Source organism: Mobula birostris, chromosome 26, assembly GCF_030028105.1.
Source record: "Mobula birostris isolate sMobBir1 chromosome 26, sMobBir1.hap1, whole genome shotgun sequence".
NCBI lineage: Eukaryota > Metazoa > Chordata > Chondrichthyes > Myliobatiformes > Myliobatidae > Mobula > Mobula birostris.
This window is the reverse complement of record NC_092395.1, coordinates 28,105,891-28,126,901: the sequence shown is the minus strand read 5'-3', so window position 1 is coordinate 28,126,901 and position 21,011 is coordinate 28,105,891. Positions and strand designations below refer to the sequence as shown.

Here is a 21,011-nt window from a genome sequence, read left to right as displayed (position 1 = left end):
TGAAAGCATGGCAGTGGATGTTGCTAACAGCCTTTCTTAAAGAGCGGAACAACATTAGCTGTCCTCCAGTCCTCTGGTACCTCACCATTCACTGAGGATAATTTAAATATGTCTGCTAGGGTCTGAGGGAACACTTTGTCAGATCCCGGGGATTTATCTACCCTAATTTGCTTTAAGACAGCAAACACCTCCTCCTCTGTAATCCATGACTTTGCTGCTGCTTTGCCTCACCTCTACAGTCCCTGTGTCCATCTCCTGAGTAAATAGAGATGTAAAAAAATCCAATCCATATAAGATCTTCTTCATCTATTTTGGCTCCATGCCTAGATTGCAATTCTGATCTTCCAGCTGGCCAATTTTGTCCCATGCAATCCTTTTGCTCTTAGCATATCTGTAGAATCCCTTAGGATTCTCATTCACCTCGTCTGCTTTTAGCCCTCCTGATTTCTTTCTTTAGTGTTCCCTTGCCTCATTTGTTCCCACCTGCCTATACCTGCTATGCACCTCCTTTTTCCCCCTTAAACACAACCCCGATATCTCTTGAAAACCAAAGTTCCCTGCACCTGTTCCCTTTACCTTTTATTCTGACAGGCACATACAAGCTTTGTAGTCTCAAAGTTTCACTTTCGAAGGCCTCCCACTTACCAAGTGCACCTTTACCAGAAAACACCCTGTCCCAGTCCACACTTGCCAGATCCTTTCTGATACTATCAAAGTTGGCCTCTCTCCAATTTAGAATCTTAAACTGAGGACCAGACCTATCTTTTTCCATATTTATTTTGAAACTTCTGGCATTATGGTTACTCGACGTAAAGTTTTTCCCTCCACAACTTCTGTCACCTGCCCTGCCTCATTCCCTAATAGCAGATCAAGTATCACACACTGTCTCGTTGGAACTTCTATATACTGATTAAGGATACTTTCCTGAACACATCTGAGAAACTCTATCCCATCTAGTCCTTTCACAGTATGAGAGTCCCAGTCAATTTGTGGAAAATTAAAATCACCAACTGTAACAACCTCATGTTTCATACAACAGTCTGCGATCTCTCAACAAATCTGTTCCTCAAAATCCCACGGACTGTTGGCTGGTCTATAATATAGCCCCATTAATGTGATTATATCTTTCTTATTCCTCAGTTCTATAGAGCCCCACTTCATCACAGTAGGTGTGAGTGCAACTGTGCGATAGTTGTTGAGGCAGCACACCCTGTTCTTCTTGGGCACTAGGTATGACCATTGCACTTTTGAAGCAGATGGGAACCTCTACATGCAGTAGTGAGAGATTGAAGTTGTCCTTGAACACTCCTGTCATTTGGTTGGCATAGGTTCTTAGTGCTCTACCAAGAAAACTGACTCCTTGTGAGGGCCCACCTTATTGAAAAATGTTCTGACGTCAGCTTCCGAGACAGAGATCACAGGGTCACCAGATTGGATTAGATTAGATTATGAGGACACGCAGTCCTCTTTTATTGTCATTTAGTAATGCATGCATTAAGAAATGATACAATATTCCTCCGGTGTGATATCACAAAAACACAGGACAGACCAAGACTGAAAAACTAACAAAACCACATAATTATAACGTATAGTTACAACAGTGCAACAATACCACAACTTGATGAAGAACAGCCCATGGCACAGTAAAAAAGTTCAAAGTTTCTCGAAAGTCCCACATCTCATACAGACGGGAGAAGGAAGAAAACTCTCCCTGTCATGCCCAACCACAGTCCGACTCTGAGTCGTCCGAAAACTTCGAGCACTGATCAGCCCTCCGACACCGAGTACCGAGCACCGAGCACCATCTCTATCCGAACGCTTCGACCTCAGCCTCGGTTGCCAGCAGCAGGCAAAGCTGGGGATTTTGGGGCCTACCCTCTGGAGATTCTTGATCGCACTGTAACAACAGCAGCGAACCAGGCATTTCAGAAATTTCTCCAGATGTTCCTCTGCTTCTCACGTCTGTCTTCATCAAATCAGAATTGTGCACGGCCCCTATTTAACAGTTACGATATCATTTCACCGGAGAGCTGCGCGCATTGCGTCGCGCTGCCATCTTCTCTTCCCGCCTCTATTTCAACCGGGAATGCTGCTGGGATTCATACGGGTGTAGTTTTATTCTCCCTTTCAAAGTGAGTATAAAAGGCGTTGAGCTCATCTGGGAATGAAGTATCTCAGCGACTCATGATGTTGGGTATCACCTTGCAGGAAGTAATGGCCTGCAAACTCTGCCAGAGCTGATGTGCATCCGATTCCATCTCCAACTTCCATCAGAATTGTTTCTTCTCTCTTAAAGAAGCCTTCCGTAGGTCATACCTGGACCTCTTGTACAGTTCTGGATCACCAGTCTTGACTGCCACTGATCTACTCTCAGCAGACTATGAGTTTCCTGGTTCATCCACAGCTTTCGGTTTGGTAATGTCTGGTATACTCAATTGTTGAACTTCAATACAGAAAGCAGGTCTGTGCCAAATGGCTATCAGTGACAGCAGCTGGGAAGTTATCCACAACAGGCCCAAAAAAAAAAAGGTTATAAGTGTTTTTCTTCCAAATGGCAATATGTTACATTAAATCCCAGGAAGGATCTAGGACTTGTCTGAACCTATTCTGTAATATGTCACAGGCAGGCACCGTGATCAAATCGGTACCAGAATACTGGAAGTTTTAGCATGAAAACTTCATGGGGTGGAGCTGATGCTTGTGCAAAGCGAAGTGCTGGCCTGCAGTGCTGGGAACAGCACTGGACTCCAAGGCTTTGGGAAGAAGTAGTGACAGGAGGGAGTGCAGTGTGGATTTATATCAGCGATACCGAACTCCGTGTATTTAATTACAAAGTGCGATTATATAAATACAAGCATTATCCCAGGAATACAGAGATTGAAGGAAGATTTGAGTGAAGTTTTCAGGATATTATGGAAAACTTACAGTATGGAGAGAAACTACTTTGCTACTTGGGGTGTCTGGAACCAGGAGGCAGAGTCCAAAAATCAATGAAGTTTGAAAACACTGCTGAAAGTAGAGAGTGAGGGAGATCTGGAACTCAGCCCATAAATGGTAATTATTAACGACATAGCTCTGTTAATTTAGAGGATAAGCGATGTAGGGAAGTAAAAGCTGAATGGCTTTACGTCACAGCTTAGCTATGATCGTATTGTAAAGAGAAGCAGGCTCCAATTCACTTCCTCATTCCTCTACTGAAGTTAAACATTTCACCCTGAATCAAATCCGCAGCTCTCCACCCAGCCTCTAATGCTTCTCAAACCTTATAAACACACTGATACCTGCAGCCTAGCTCCACAGCACTGTGTAATAACACCAGCCTGTATCCCCCTGTACCTTGCAAAAGGGATGATTTCCCTTCAGCAAGTGATAAAGGAACATTCCCGCAAATACTAAATTACTTCGAGGCTTTTGCAGCAGAGGCAGTAATAACCAGGGTTTGCAAGGAAAATACCGCCAGGGCTATGAGGCTTTTTGTCATAGCTCTCATTTTTTAAAAATGACAGCAATTCCTGTATACGTAACAAAGTGTCTGACCCTGAGGCATTATGCTCCTGCTAACACCTTCTTCACTCTTACCCTGGCCTGCTGCACTGAGCTTCACTTATTGCTGAGGCATTGTGCTTGGTGTTGGGTTGTGTCCATTAGAGACAGGAAGAGGACATGAACCGAACTGGAGAAAGCTATTCAATATGATAATGGTCAATCAAGACTGCATTTCCTCCATTCGGGCTGAGGGGAGATCTGATAGAAGTTTATATAATTATGAGGGGCAGAGAGAGAGCAGGCAGCCAGCGTACTTTTGTCTAATGCTAGAGGGCAAGCCTTTAAAGTGAGAGGGGGAGAATTCAAAGGAGATGTGCGGGGCAGGTGTTTCTGCACAGAGTGGTGGGTGCCTGGAATGCTCTGACAGGGTCGTGGTAGAGGCATCAAAGTATTTAAGAGCTTCTTTGACAGACACGAGTATGCAGGTATAAGGACCGTATGCAGGCAGAAGTTTAAAAAGATGACAAAAAGCTCTTCTTGCTGTCTCTCCCTTCCTTAAATGGCAACCTCCTTTGCAGCCTTTATAAACAGATGCCCATGTCCTAACTCACACCCACCACTCTTTCTTCCCAGTCCGCCTTGTGTCTCTACAAACCCTCCAGACCCATAATCAGTGAAATCCCAGCACTTATCCAGCCTCTTACAGACCTCCAAAAGTGGCAGCCTGAGCCAGATCAGGACTTTGGAATTCTCTCCCTGACCCGCTGCCCCTCTCTCCGACTTAGAGCCACTTCCTTAGACTAAGCATTAAGTGGCTGTCCCACTGTTATGTGGCTGGGCGTCAGTCTGTTGGAGCACCTGGGGAGATTGAGAGTGCTCCAAAGTTGCCAAGTGGCTGTTGACCAGAACCTGGTCGGAACACACTCCAACACCAAAAGAGGAAACCCACCACTGGAGGGCAAAATGCTGAGATGCCCCCAGAGGTACTGGATGGGAGAGGGGAGGCTTCTGAGTGGAGTCACTCACCGGAGGGATGTCATAGGTACAGCTTATTTGGCATTCAGAGAGGACGGTTGCAGAGACAGAAGGGGAGAAGGCACTGAATCCTATCAGTGTCTCAGCCAGCACTGATTGTGCAGTAGCAGGAAAAACATTTGTTACCAGATTTAATGTGAATGAGCCTGCCTCAGCCCAGCCTCAGATTGATGTTTAAACCTGCCTCATGACTCAGCTGGCTACTCAGCTGCAAAAGGCATCACAGACAAATTCCAATCTACCTTATGGGTCATCTGCAGGAACCATTGCCTAAGATGTCAAACCAGTTGGCATGAGACCATAAAACATCCGAGCAGAATTAGACAAATCAGCCTGTTAAGTCCACTCCACCATTCCATCATGGCTGATTTATTATGCCTCTCAAACCCATTCTCCTGTCTTCTCCCTGTAGCTTCTGATGCTCTTACTAATCAAAAACCTATCAACTTCCGCCTTAAATATACCCAATAACTTTGCGCTCACAGCCATCTGTAGCAATGAATGCCACACATTTACCACCCTGCGTCTAAGGCAGTTCCTCCCCTTGTATTCTGAGGCTGGATACTCTGGTCCTAGACTCCACCACCATTGGAAACAACCTTTGCTGTATCTAGGCCTTTTGACATTCGAGAGTTTTGAAGGAGAACCCTCCTTACCCTTCTAAACTCCAGTGAGTACAGGCCCAGAGTTATCAAATGCTCCTCATACATTAACCCTTTCATTCCCGGGGCGTGGGGCAGGAAGCTTGCACGCCATGTGCCCATGTTCTCTCAGGAATTTGGAATGAGCAACATATGAGTTGAGTCTGCTTTCAGATGGACAGCAGGGAATTCTACGTTTTAACTGCTCTGGCCTTGGTCATATAACTCCATAGCCAGTAACTGGGAGAGCAGACAGGGCTGTGGTGTAATGTCCTGCCCATTATGAGGTAGAATGGCACTGAAACATCAAGCCAGATTCCCTGCTCCAAGCTGTGGAACTTGAAGCTATGACCTGCTTTCTGAGGGGCAGGAGGACTGTACATGAACCCACCCCTGGCATACAGGCGTCACAGAGACAGCAGAAGCCACCCCTGCCATAATAATCTGTCAATATCACTGATCATTGCCAATGCGAGTTGAAGCCTTGCATCAGTATTCCCAGTCTAAGCTGGCAGCTGGCCTACGGATCAATGCACACAGAGACTGGGGCAGCACCCTGCATTCAGACGCAGGAAGGCCAACACTCGATATGCCCACAGACCAAACAACACTGAGAACTGAACAAGATGTCTCAAGTGCCAAGAGGTAACACCTTGTCACAGAAAGCATTACTGAAGCAGGGATGGCATAGGGAGCATCTTAAAGGCAGGGGCAGTGAGGTGGAGAGGACAAGGAGGAAGGCTTTAGAATTGGGCTCTGGGCAACTGAATGGATGGCTGGTGATGGAGGGACGATGGGAACTGGTACCTACAAGAGGCTGGAGATCTTGGAGGGCTTTCAGGTGGGAAGAGGATGCAGGGATAGTGAGGGCAGAGGAGGGATTTGGAAGCAAGGGAGGAGAATTTTAAAACCGAAACATTGCTTAACAGCAAGACCCACTGTGGGCCAGCAGGCACAGCAAGTGATGGGTGCACATTAGCACCAAGGCTGCAGGGTTCTGAATAAGCTGAAGATAATGGAAGGAGTGAGAGGAAGGGACAGGAGGTGGCTTCACAAGAACCCTAAGGTCTGCCACTGCGCAGCCTCCGACAGGGGACGTGCCTGACGTAATCCGTGCATGGAGAACCAGTGCCAACTCAAGCAGTAGCCAGGAATGTTAGGCTGCTCTCCTCAGAGCACTGAAGGTTAGCTGACAGACTGCTGGGGCTCTTCTAAACGAGGGCTACTGGTCAACCAGCAGAAACTCTCCCCGGTGACGAGGGGTGGGCTGAGTGGGGCCAGGGGGACACAGGCGGAAGGCGATTGATGAAACAACCAACAAACTGTGCTGAAATGTTCTCATGCAGCAAGCAGTTTTGGTCTAGAATGTGGGCATCACAGGCTGGGCTCAACATTAAGCTCCCATCCCTAGTTGCTCTTGAACTGGGTGACTTAAGGGGCCCTTTCTTTCAGAGGGTGGTTAAGAGCCATCGCCTGGTTGGTCTGGATACAGTAGTCCGGCAAATACTGTAAGTAACTGAACTAGCATCCAACACTTGGCACAATGGTCTTCGCACATGTTTTGAAATCACACAACAGCTGGAGTATTGGACTGCAAGGAACAAATACAGCTGAAATAAAATTCTAGTAAGTGTCTGTTAGAATAATAAGAAACAGAATCAGGAATCTGCCATCCAGCCTTGTGTGCGATTCTATCATGTAGTAAGATCTAATCTTGCCCTAAGATTCATTTTCCTGCCTGTTCCCTGGAATCCTCAACTCTACACTTGAAATTCAGTCAATAACTCCACTCTATAACTCTCTGGGAAGATAATTCTAAGAAATCCTGCATTTGCTTAGAAGTTTCTCCTCATCTCCATCTTAATTGGGTAGCCCTTATTCTGAAACTATGACTCTCATCGTAGATAAGCCTTCTGAGGGAAATACCCTTTCTGTATTCAACCTGTTAAGGTCCTCACAATATGCTTCAGGTAGATAACCTCCCATTTTCCTAAATTTCAGTAAGTAATCATACAACCAACTTGCTCAATTTCTCCTCAAAAAATGAACCCATCACTCCCATAATTAATCTTGGACTCCTTCTTGCACTGTTTCCAATGCAAAACAACCCCTCCTTAAATAAGGAGATCAGAACTGCACACAGTACTCCAACATCCAATGGCAAGACATCCCCGATTTCGGACGATGCTGAGGATGTTCTACAAGTCTGTGGTGGCCAGTGCGATCATGTTTGCTGTTGTGTGCTGGGGCAGCAGGCTGAGGGTAGCAGACACCAACAGAATCAACAAACTCATTCGTAAGGCCAGTGATGTTGTGGGGATGGAACTGGACTCTCTGACGGTGGTGTCTGAAAAGAGGATGCTGTCCAAGTTGCATGCCATCTTGGACAATGTCTCCCATCCACTACATAATGTACTGGGTGGGCACAGGAGTACATTCAGCCAGAGACTCATTCCACTGAGATGCAACATAGAGCGTCATGGGAAGTCATTCCTGCCTGTGGCCATCAAACTTTACAACTCCTCCCCTGGAGGGTCAGACACCTTGAACCAATAGGCTGGTCCTGGACTTATTTCCTGACATAATTTCCATATTACTATTTAATTAGTTATGGTGCAACTGTAACGAAAACCAATTTCCCCTGGGATCAATAAAGTATGACTATGACTGTGACTATACCCCATCCCTTTTGCAATGCAGGCCAACATTTTATTTGCCTTAGGAAAAAAAAACAATGTTGATGGGAATCAGTAGGTCAGGCAGCATCTGAAGTGGCAGAAGGGAGATTGACATTTTAGCCAAGACCCTGCATCAGATGCTACCTGACCTGCAGATTTCCCCCAGCAATTTGTTTTCTTCTACTATATCTGCAGCCTCTTGTGTCTACATACTATTTGCTTTCAAATCACTTGCTAACATACTGTGCTTCATGCGTAAGATATACCTTCACGATAAGCAAAGTGCGTCAGAAACAAATAGAGCTTAAAAAAAATCAGACTCTACTCTTAGTTAAAAGTCATGACAAGGAAAAAAATTGCCCAAAGGTAAAACTTAAGGATCTTTATCTGAATATGAACACTCAGCATAACTATGTAAATGAATTTCTGAAGAAATAGATGATCTAAAAGCCATCATAGAATTTCAGTTGCAAAGTGGACAGGAGTGAGAATTAACTCTCCAGGAAAGTTTTTTTTCAAGAGATAGATAAAAAGTGCTGAGGTAGCCCTGATAACAAAGGATGGGTTGTAGGCAGTCAAAAGAAAGGGTCTTAGCTCGTAAAATCAAGCAGCTAGATAACAAGAGACATTAAACATTGGTAGGAATAGTATGTTGGCCCCTAAATTGAAGTGTTTATGTTGGACGTACTATGCATGAGATCCTTCTGTACTGTAGCATTCTGTAATATCTCTACAGTTAAAAAACTTTTTCCATTTTTCTTACCAAACTACATTAACCAATTTCCCCCTGGGATCAATGAAGTATGACTATGACCTCACATTTCTTTGCATTATACTCCATACTGTGTTAAACTCAATCATTTAACCCATCTATATCCCTTGCAGACTGTCCTGTTTGCTATCCCCATTTACATTGGTATCATCAGCAAATATCCAGCTACAACATATCCAGTTCCTTCATCAACAGCAAGTCATTAATAATGTTATCATTGATTGCCACCGTTACTGATCTCTGCAGCACCTACCAGTTACGGCTTGCCAACTTGAAAATGATCCATTTATCATGATTTTGCTTTCTACTATTTCACCAAATCTCCATCTATGCTCCTAAAATATTTACCACACTTGAACTCTTGCCTTGTTCAGTAACCGTTAATGGTGCCTTATTAAATGCCTTTTGGAAATCTAAATACACTACATGCACTGGTTTCCATTTACTGCTATGTTCATTACATTCTCAAAGGATGTTCATAAATTGATTAATCACATCTTCCCTTTCACAAAACATGTTGACTCCTGGAAATTATTATGACTTTCAAAACATTATGTTACTACTTAGCTTTATTTTCCACCATTTCCTCAATGACCAATGTCAGACTAACTGGACTAAATCTGCCTACTTTCTGTCATCCTTTTATGAAAAAGGATGGTCATTGTAGTATTCCTGGAACCCTTTCCAGGTCCAATTAATTTTCTACAGTCACATTCATACATCATCTCCACAGCCATTTATTTTATCATCATAGGACCTAGGGTCTCATCAGCCTTTGGTCCTATTAATTTAATGTCACTGGATTCTCAACTACAAACTCTTTGTTCAGTGTCTGTCATTTCCTTATTTCCCATTTTTAACTACCTAAACAAACTTTCTTCCACACTATTGATGCTAACTTGATTATCCCAGTCGGCCTGTACTTATTTACTTGTTTATTTATTCAGATGCAGTGCGATAGAGGCTCTTCCAGCCCTTTGAGCTGCACTGTTCAGCAATCCACTCATAACCAAGCCTAATCACGGGACAGTTTACAACGACCAATTAACCTACCAACAGTTCATCTTTGGACTGTGGGAGGAAACCCACATGGAAGGGCGTACAAACTCCTTGAGGGCAGCAACAGGAATTGAACCTGGGTTGTCCATACTATAAAGCGGTGTGCTAACCACTATGCTACCGTGCTAACCTTGATGCTGACAAGAATTTTCACTGCACTTACCAGTGATAATAAACCTGATTCTGAAAATTGTACTAACACGCACCATTAGTTTCATGAATTACTGTACATCCTCCATTAACACTTCAGTTTAGGAGCATCATTTTCTATCCCCTTGGTATTTAGCTCCAGACCCACTTCTTGATTTTCTGAGCTAAAATTCTTTCTCTAGGACACCTTCCACCCATCCCTTATTATTAGGGTTACCTCTCCCCCTTTGCCATTTTGCTTCTCTCTTCTAAAAATGTAAGCATCCTGAATAGTGAATTCCCAGACTTTCTCACTTTGCAGCTAATCTCCCTAATGTCTATTACTCTGTATGCATTCATTTCTTCAGAGTTTGCACTATTTCTTTGAGATGCAGCGTGGAACAGCTTCTTCGAGCCGCGCCGCCCGCCAATCCCCCGATTTAACCCTAGCCTGACCACGGACCAATTTATAACGACTAACAGGCATGTCTTTGAACTGTGGGGGGGGTGGGGGGGAAACCCACGCGGTTTCAGGGAGAACGTTCAAATTCCTTACAGGCAGCGGCATTCAGATAAAGATCCTCCAATTTTACCCATGCGTAACATTCCCCTCTCCTGCCTCTTGTTGTGGATGTACTTATCATTGGGTTACCCTGTCCTTTCACACTCAAAAAGGGCAAGATCTCTCCCCCGTCATTGACACGCTCCCTTTCACTTCTGCTTGAAAGGCCCATTGAGCTACACTTTAACGTGTAGACTGGAGCACCGCTAAGATTTCTGATGAAGGGTCATTGACCTGAAAAGCTGCGTGCCTGTTTTCCTCTGCTGAAAGGCTGAGTAAGTGAGACGAATCCGGTGGCGCCGCCGCTCCCCCCACCCCCCGCGTTGGACGGGACCCTCGGCACCGCCGTGTTCAAGTCTCGGTACAGGGCTTAATCCAGTTAGCTCATGGGCGGGCGGTCACATTTTACCGGGCAGCAAGATGCTCTCCCGTTACTCACCAGATCCACGAATGCCTGCGGCTTGGGAAGCAGCTGAACGCGGCGGGTCTCAGGCGATCGAGGTTCTCCCGTCCAGCCATCGCCATCGCTCCCAAACTCTTCGTGGGTCCGGCCGGCCACTCTCCTCGCTAGGCAGACAGCAGCATGCCGGCGGGCCAGGGAGATCGGGTGGAGAGCGGCGCTGAATGCCTAATGTCCTGGAGTGGGACGGGCTCGGAGCGGCTGGTCGGGGGGGCGGGGAGGGAGATGTCGGTTTCGGAGCCGCCGGCTGTGTTTGTATGACCCGCGGCCAGCCCCGGAGAACGGCACCTGGTTCAGCCTAGCCTCGGACAATTCCGGGCCACGCACTCCGGCAAGTTTGTAATTCAGTTCACAGAGCCCCCGGGCGGTCCTGTGCCGATTTCCGGATAAGAGGAGGAGGCAGTGTCCCACAGCACTCGGCTCCTCTGACTAAGTGTGAACCGCTACTGGTCTCCGCCCAGCCTCTCACCTGCCGCCTTCTCCACCTCCCGCAGCCGGAATTCTCCCTCGCCATTTCCCCCCTTCTCGTACTCCCCCCCTGCACCCCTACTTCCACCTACTTTGCCCTCTCCTCTCTTCCCACTCTGTTCTCCGCTCCTCCTTCTCCATTCTTTCTTCACTGACTCCCCCGACCCCAGTTCCGCCGAGAGCCCGATTTCGACTTCATTCTCGCTTTCTCAACCTCGCGGTGACTAAATAGAACTCCGGCCAGCTTGTTTTTTTAAAATTACTTTGCTAACCCATGCCCAACTTCAATGGCTGTTTGTTTTAGAGGGCGTATCAATGGAGTGCGCGAAGTTTTATGAAGACAATGATCACAGCCACTCCTAGAGATAGCAGTAATCCCAGTTTCCAAAACCTGATCGGTATTTAAGGTGGGAAACTCAAGGGACTGACGGAGCAGGATTCAGCGCCCTGCTGCCGTTGTATATGGATAAACACAAGAAGTTCTGCAGATGCTGGATGCAGAGGAACACACACACACACACACACACACACACACACACACACACACACACACAATCCTGCAGGAGCTCAGCGGGGCAGCCAGGATCAATGGACAGCAATAAACAGTCGTTTCATGCCGGAGATCTGCATCAGGATCAATTTTATATTGATGCTGGCGCTGAGGCAGGGTTGTATCTCACCCGAAATCTTCACTGTGGATCACAAAAAACTGGTTAACTGCACCCCTATCCCATCTGGGGAAAAATGAGTAATGTATTGAGCAACAGGAGGAAAAGATTTTTTTTAAAAACGGCAAGAAAATATGAAATAAGAACAGAAAATGCCAAAGATTACCAGCCCACAAGTAGTTTACCTAATTTGCCAAACTGCTTCCTGTAAGGATAGTTCCATCCTCCCAGTTTCCCCCTCTCCTACTTGTTCTGCTAACAAGCCAGTCAAAGCCAGTGCTAACAAAATGTCTTCACTTTTTTTCATAACTACAGCTCTGCCTCTACCATAGTTAGTAGGGAGCTTTCCCTTTACCATGGTTAGCAGGGCTTCATCATTTCCCATGCCTGCTCTACTCCCATCTCTCACCCAGTACCCGCAATCAGACGGTGGTGACAAAACAAGATATTCCAGCTGACTGAGTGGTGTCACAGCAACAACCTAGCACTCAATGTCAGTAAGACCAAACAGCTCACTGTGGACTTCAGAAAGGGTAAGATGACGGAACACACGCCAGTCCTTATAGAACATAGAACATAGAGTAGTACAGCACATTACAGGCCCTTTGGCCCACAATGTTGTGCCGACCTTCAAACCCTGCCTCCCATATAACCCCCCACCTTAAATTCCTCCATATACCTGTCTAGTAGTCTTTTAAACTTCACTAGTGTATCTGCCTCCACCACCGACTCAGGCAGTGCATGCTATGAACCAACCACTCTCTGAGTGAAAAACCTTCCTTTAATATCCCCCTTGAACTTCCCACCCCTTACTTTAAAGCCACGTCCTCTTGTATTGAGCAGTGTTGCCCTGGGGAAGAGGCGCTAGCTATCCACTAGATATTCCTCTTAATATCTTCTATACCTCTATCATGTCTCCTCTCATCCTCCTTCTCTCCAAAGAGTAAGGCCCTAGCTCCCTTAATCTCTGATCATAATGCATACTCTCTAAACCAGGCAGCATCCTGGTAAATCTCCTCTGTACCCTTTCCAATGCTTCCACATCCTACCTATAGTGAGGCGACCAGAACTGGACACAGTACTCCAAATGTGGCCTAACCAGAGTTTTATAGAGCTGCATCATTACATCGCGACTCTTAAACTCTATCCCTCTATAGAGAGAGCAGAAGTGGAGAAAGAAAGCAATTTCAGGTTCCTGGGTGTTAACATCTCCGAGGACCTAACCTGGTCCCAGCATATCGATGCAGCTATAAAGAAAGCAAGATAGCAGCTATACTTTATTAGGAATTTGAGGAGATTTGGAATGTTACCTAAAACACTGAAATCTCTGCAGATGTACCATGGAGGGCATTCTGACTGGCTGCATCATCGTCTGGGATGGAGGGTGGGGGCTACTGCACAGGATCGAAGTAAGTTGTAAAAACAGCCAGCTCCATCATGGGTACTAGCCTCCGTAGTATCCAAGACATCTTCAAGGAGCGGTGCCTCAGAAAGGCAGCATCCATTATTAGAAACATAGAAAACCTACAACACAATACAGGCCTTTCGGCCCACAAAGTTGTGCCGAACATGTCCCCACCTTAGAAATTGCTAGGCTTACCTATAGCCCCCTATTTTTCTAAGCTCCATGTACCTATCAAAAAGTCTCTGAAAAGACCCTATCGTTTCCGCCTCCACCACCGTTGCCAGCAGCCCATTCCACATACCCACCACTCTCTGAGTAAAAAATTTACCCCTGACATCTCCTCTGTACGTACTCCCCAGCACCTTAAACCGGTGTCTTCTTGTGGCCACCATTTCAACCCTGGGAAAAAGCCTCTGACTACCCACACAATCAATGCCTCTCATCATCTTATACACCTCTACCAGGTCACCTCTCATCCTCCGTCTCTCCAAGGAGAAAAGGCTGAGTTCACTCAACCTATTCTCGTAAGGCATGCTCCCCAATCCAGGCCGCAACACCTCCAACCTTTGTGTCATCAGCAAGCTTACTAACCCTTCCCTCCACTTCCTCATCCAGGTCATTTATAAAAATCACAAAGAGTAAGGGTCCCAGAACAGATCCCTGAGGCACTCCACTGGTGACCGACCGCCATGCAGAATATGACCTGTCTACCACCACTCTTTGCCTTCTGTGGGCAACCCAGTTCTGGATCCACAAAGCAATATCCCTTTGGATCCCATGCCTCCTTACTTTCTCAATAAGCCTTGCATGGGGTACCTTATCAAATGCCTTGCTGAAATCCATATACACTACATCCACTGCTCTTCTTTCATCAATGTGTTTAGTCACATCCTCAAAAAATTCAATCAGGCTCATAAGGCACGACCTGCCCTTGACAAAGTTATGCTGACTATTCCTAATCATATTATACCTCCCCAAATGTTCATAAATCCTGCCTCTCAGGGTCTTCTCCATCAACTTACCAACCACCGAGGTAAGACTCACTGGTCTATAATTTCCTGGGCTATCTCTACTCCCTTTCTTGAATAAAGAAACAACATCCGCTACCCTCCAATCTTCTGGAACTTCTCCTGTCCCCATTGATGATGCAAAGATCATTACCAGAGGCTCAGCAATCTCTACCTTCACCTCCCACAGTAGCTTAGGGTACATCTCATCCGGTCCTGGGGACTTATCCAACTTGATGCTTTCCAAGAGCTCCAGCACATTCTCTTTCTTAATCTCTACATGCTCAAGCTTTTCAGTCTGCTGCAAGTCATCACTACAATTGCCAAGATCCTTTTCCATAGTGAATACTGAAGTAAAGTATTCATTAAGTACCTCTGCTATTTCCTCCGGTTCCATACACACTTTCCCAATGTCACACTTGATAGGTCCTATTCTTTCACATCTTATCCTCTTGCTCTTCACATACTTGTAGAATGCCTTGGGGTTTTCTTTAATCCTGCCCACCAAGGCCTTCTCATGGCCCCTTCTGGCTCTCCTAATTTCCTTCTTAATCTCCTTCCTAAGAGCCTTATAACGTTCTAGATCTCTAACATTACCTAGCTCTTTGAACCTTTTGTAAGCTTTTCTTTTCTTCTTGACTAAATTTATTACAGCCTTTGTACACCACGGTTCCTGTACCCTACCATAGCTTCCCTGTCTCATTGGAACGTACCTGTGCAGAACTCCACACAAATATCCCCTGAACATTTGCCACATTTCTTCCTTCCTCTTCCCTGAGAACATCTGTTTCCAATTTAAGCTTCCAATTTCCTGCCTGATAGCCTCATAATTCCCCTTACTCCAATTAAACGCTTTTCTAACTTGTCTGTTCCTATCTCTCTCCAATGCTATGGTAAAGGAGATAGAATTCTGATCACTATATCCAAAATGCTCTCCCACTGAGAGACCTGACACCTGACCAGGTTCATTTCCCAATACCAGATCAAGTACAGCCTCTCCTCTTGTAGGCTTATCTACATATTGTGTCATTATTAAAGACTCCCACCACCTAGGACATGCCCTCTTCTCACTGTTATGATCAGGAAGCCTGAAGGCACACACTCAGCAATTCAGGAACAGCTTCTTCCCCTCTGCCATCCGATTTCTGAATGGACATTGAAACCTTGAGCACTACCTCCCTACTTTTTTAAATTTATGTTTCTGCACTACTTATTTAACTATCTGATACACATATATATTTACTGTAATTCATACTTTTCCCCTATATTATGTATTGCATCTTAGGCACATCCTCTCCCTTTCCATTTTTTTAGCATTCTGAAGGGACCATTCCCTCTGGAACTCCAAGTCCATTCTTCTACCTCCATCAGACATTCCTCTTCTCACAAAACTTTCCCGTGCAATCTCAGGACATGTAAGGTCTGCCCTTTTACCTTCACACCAACCAGGACCTCACCACAGCTTCCAGGTGAAGCAGCAATTCACTTACACATTTGTCTATTGCATTTAAATCAGAATCGGGTTTAATATCACTTGCATGTTTTGTTGTGAAATTTGTTGTTTTGCGACAGCAGTACATTGCAACAGATAATAAGTTTTAAAACTATAAATTACAATAAGAATTGTGTATAAAAACATATTAAGTAGTGCAAAGAGAGCAAAAAATATAGTGTTCATGGGCTCAACGTCCATTCAGAAATCTGATGACAGAGGGGAAGAAGCTGTTCCTGAAACATGGGAGTTTGCACCTTCAGGCTCCTGTACCTCCTACTTGATAGGAGCGATGAGAAGGGGGCATGTCCTGCGTGATCGGTGCTTCAATGATAGATGCCGCCTTTTTGAGGCATCACCTTTTGAAGGTGTTCTTGATGTTGGGAGGTTTGTGCTCATGATGGAGTTGCTGAGTTTACAATTTTCTGTAGCTTTTTCTGATCCGGTGCAGTGGCCCCTCCATACCAGACAGTGATGCAACCAGTTAGAATGCTCTCCACAGTATGCCTGTAGAGTGACATACCAAGTTTCCTCAAACTCTTCATGAAGTATAGCTGCTGTCGTGCCCTCTTTGCAATTGCATCATTATGTTGGACCCAGGATGGATCTTCAGAGATGTTGACACCCGGGAACATGAAACTGTTCAACCTTTCCATTGCTGATCCTTCGATGAAGACTGGCATGTTCCCTTTACTCCCCCTTCCTGAAGTCCACAATCAATTCCTTGGTCTTACTGACATTGAGTGCAAGGCTGTTGTTGTGACACCACTCAACCAGCTGATCTATTTGGTACTCATGACGTGGTTTCCTCTATATTAAACAAACCAAAGCACAGTAACTGTTTTGCTGGGCACCTTCATTCAGTCCACAAAGGTGACCATGAGCTTCTAATAACATGTAACGTTTAAAGTCTCCATCTCACTCCCACTGAATTTGGTCTCAACACTTCCAACAAAGCTCGGTGTAAACTCAAGGACCAGCATCTGAACTTTATCTGAGATTATTGAATTCAACAATTTCGGGTAACCAGTGTGTCTAACTAACTCAGCTAATCTAAAGTAATGTCAACTCTCAGATTTGTTTTCTGCCAGATCTGCTGACCTTTTCTAGCTATTTTGTTTATTTCAGATTTCCAGTTTCACATAGTTTCAGTTCTACTACCCTTCATACTGCTCAGCTTCCTTTACTCTCAAACCAATTGTGTCACCTGGGCAACCTGAGGCATTTAATCTGCAAGCACCTCCGTAGTTTTCTCTGCCACTCCCCTTTGATGCAACTTCAGCACACTTCTTTCTCACTTTTCCAGTTCTGGTGAAGGTTACTAATGTGAAACATTAACTCTGATTCACTTTCTGTATACGTTGGCTGAACTGGCAAACATTGGGAGCAACCTCTGGTCTTACAGTCAGTTCAAAGTACATATATGTCACCTGAGATGCATTTTCTTGCAGGCATTCACAATTGAACAACGAAAAACAATAGGATCAATGAAAAACTACATACAAAGATTGACAGGTAACCAATGTAGGAGGGAGGGATGGAGAAATAATACTGAGAACATGATTTGTAGAGTCCTTACAAGCAAGTCCATAGGTTATAATCAGTGATCAATTTAGTGTTGAGGTGAGTAAAGTTATCCACGGTGGTTCAGGAGCTTGATGGTTGAAGGGTAGTAACTGTTCCTGAACCTGGTGGTGTTGAACCTAAGGCTCCTCCTTCCTGATAGAAGCAGGGAATAGGACTTCTCTTTAGGAGCAGGACACTGCCTTATGCACGCCTTTACCTGCTTCATTGTTGAATATGATCAGAACATTGGGACTCGCTCTACCTACTTGCTGATCCTCGAGGTTCCCAAATAGAAAGGGAGAAAAGAGCATGACACTAAACCAACAAGAAGTGCAAAGATGGACCGGAAGAACTACTGTACAGTAGGTATTGGAAAAAAGAGAAAAAGATTGGCGAAGACAGATATGGGTTCTTCACAGATCGAGATTAAAGAGATTTTACAGAGAATAAGGAAATGGAGGAGAGATAAAATAAACATTTGATGTCTATCTTCACAGTAAAAAAAAGTCTTTCCAAGAAATAATCATAAACCAATGATCCAGTGCAATGCAAACAAGGACTAAAAGATATTAATATTGGTAAAGAAATATTGCTAGTGAAGTTAATGAGCCTGATAAATTCCACAGACTTGAAGACCTGCATCCCATGGTTTTGAAAGAGGCGGCTGCAGAGATAATGGATGTGTATGTTACCATTTCTCCCAAATTCTCTAGATTCTGGAAAGGTCCGTGTCATTTTGTGAATAACAAACATGACTCCACCACTTAAGAAGGGGAAGAGAAAACAATGAACTACTGTTGTAAAAATGCTGCAATGTTCAAGGGATGTGAAATCAAGCCAGTCAGAACATTATAATATGCTTCAGCAACATGGATTTATGGAAAGGGTAATCATACATGTCTCTTTGAAGATGTATCTTGTAAAGTAAATGGTTGCAAAGTAGTGGATGTGGTGTATTTTGACTTTAAGATAACTCTCAGTAATTTCACACAGTGGGTTAGTGAACATGATTTGAGCAAATGGAATTGGGGAGGCTGGGTAGCATGGACTGAGAGTTAATTAACACAGAAAATTGAAGACTGAAAACATATAAACCCTTCTTGGGTTGGTAGACTGACTCGTGGGGTGCCCAGGGATCAGTGGCTGGATCCCAACTCTTCATAACCTATCTCAACAATTTGGCCAAGAGAGCAAACATAATGTTTCTAAGTTTGCTGACGAAATGACATTAAGTCGGGATTGTGAGCAGTGCTGAGGACACAGAGATCTCGTGACATGACAACAGGTAGAATGCAATGTGGAAAAATGTGAGGTTATGCACTCTGAAATAACAATAGAAATTTAAAATTTTTTTGAAACACTAAGAAATACGATACCTCAAAGGACCTGGGTGTCACTTTGTACACAGACAACGAAAGCTAATTTGCTGGGTGGCGGGGGATAGGCATTTAGGAAGACAAACATTATGTTGGCTGTAATTTGAGAAATCCAGAGTACAAGAGAAAAGATGTCTCACTGTAATTATATAGGGTCTTTGTGAGAGCCCACCAGGAGCATTTGTATAATTTTGGCCCCCTTAACCAAACAAAAGTGATTAAACTTGTTAGAAAGCGAGTACACCAGTGGCTGTTGGAATGTACGGTCCAGTATATGAGGAGAGACTGAGTAGACTAGACATGTACACTCAAGCATTTGGGACTGAACTTCTCTGGCTGAGGGGCTGTGGAGACCCCGTCATTGACTGCATTCAAAACAGAGACCAACAGACTTCTGGATATTTGAGGAGTGAAGGGATATCAGGAAGTCGCATTGATGTGGAAATCGGGCATGAGTTTGTTGGAGTTGGTTCCCAAAGCCAACTAGACTACCACTGGAACAATTTCTTATATGTAGCTTCATTTAAAACATCATAACCTTGAATAGATCCCATAGATTCTCAATCTTGTGAGGGAAGATATTCCTTTTCACCTTGGTGTTAAGATGGTATTTATGACCTCTAGTTTCAACTCCCTGCATGAGGGAAAAAATCCTCTGAATGTCCAGTCCGCCAGAATCTTCTATCTCCCAATACAATCACCTCTAATTATTCTAAACTCCAGTGAACTTAGACTTAAGTGCCCATTTCTTCCTCATAGAGAAGTGCCTTCACCACTGTAACCACTGCCTTGCACTTGAGATGTTTTCCAAAATAATATAGATAGAAGATACAATAGGACATGTAAAAAATAGAGGACTGCTTCCCGGTGTCTCAATAAACACAAAAATAGATGCCTAGTGATGGTACCTTGTTGTGCACATTGTGATTCTTGCAATTCCCTGCGTAACAATTTCAAAAGTGCTCTATTACTGTGTGGTGCTTTGATACATCCCGAGGCCACAAAAGGCCTCGTTTATGAAAACATTTTGATTTAACTTGTCCATCTCCCTTCCAAAAAATGTTTATGGGATCTGTGGTTTCTCCACGTTTTCAGTGACAGTGTTTCAGATAGAAACTACTCCAATGAAAAAATATTCTCCTTCAGTTTCCATCTTGTTCTTTTGTCACAGATTTTGAATCTATGACCTTTAATTATTGACCTACATGCCAGGGGGAATAATTTTACTTTGATCTCCATTGAAAAGCTCTCATCAGATTGAAATTTTCTATAGGGAGATGGTCCTAACATACTCAGCCTCTGTTTTCAACACACGTTCTTTACCCTTGCCAATTCCTGATAATTTCCACCCATTTCTGCAAATTTTCTGGTATAATCCCAGATATGTACCCACCATCCAGGTGAATTCCAGCCAGTGTTTCTAAAAAAAAGTTCTGATATTGGGCAGAGAGAGTGATACCTCAGCCTCCCAGTCCTGTTATAAAATCTGCATTCTGCTTGGACACCACACCTTAGGAAGAATATATTAGCCCAGAGTCGACACACCAAAGATTCCCTAAAATGTTAAAAGGATTAATTAAGAGGAGCCATTGCATTGAATATGTTCGTATTCCTTTTAGAGAGGTTACTGGGAGGTGTAGCAATAAGATCGCTATTTTGCAGTAATGAGTTCAAATGCCGCCACATCACCAGGACTGTTTAAATACATCGAATAGTATGCCACAATACAGGCCTTTCGGCCCATAATGTTGTGCTGACCCTTTAATCTACTTTAAAATCAATTTAATCCTTTCCTCCAACATAGCCCTCAATTTTTCTTTCATCCCATGTGCCTTCTCAGAGACTCTTAAATGTCCATAATGCATTTGCCTCTTACTACCACCACTGCCAGTGTGTCCCACGCACACACTGCTCTGTAAAAAAAACCTACCTCTGACATGCCCCCTATACTTTCCCCCAATGACCTTAAAATTACACCCCCTTGTATTTGCCATTTCTGCCCTGGGAAAACAAATCTGGCTGTCTACACAATGTATACTACTTATCATTGTGTACGCCTCTATCAAGTTATCTCTCATTTATTAATTCCACCTAGAATAAACCTTAGTATTAACGACAATAATCATAAATCATAAAATAAAGCAAGGAGATTTAGATGTTCAGAATTATTCATGGTTTCAGCAACATAATGGCAGAGGAATTGTTTA

General features: G+C 44.3%; 1 protein-coding gene across 8 annotated transcripts in view; it reads right to left on the bottom strand.

Annotated features, from left to right (window-relative positions):
* LOC140188203 (3',5'-cyclic-AMP phosphodiesterase 4C-like) overlaps positions 1-21,011 on the bottom strand; it is a 273,810-nt gene that overhangs the window by 84,438 nt on the left and 168,361 nt on the right. Inside the window, exon 1 of one of the 8 annotated variants that reach the window (XM_072244249.1) lies at positions 10,802-11,293. The exons of the other annotated variants lie outside the window; for them this stretch is intronic. Within the exon in view, the coding sequence (XP_072100350.1) occupies positions 10,802-10,887 (86 nt within the window). The 5' untranslated portion in view covers positions 10,888-11,293. Of the gene's footprint in view, positions 1-10,801; positions 11,294-21,011 lie in introns of those variants that run through there. 8 annotated transcript variants of the gene reach the window in all.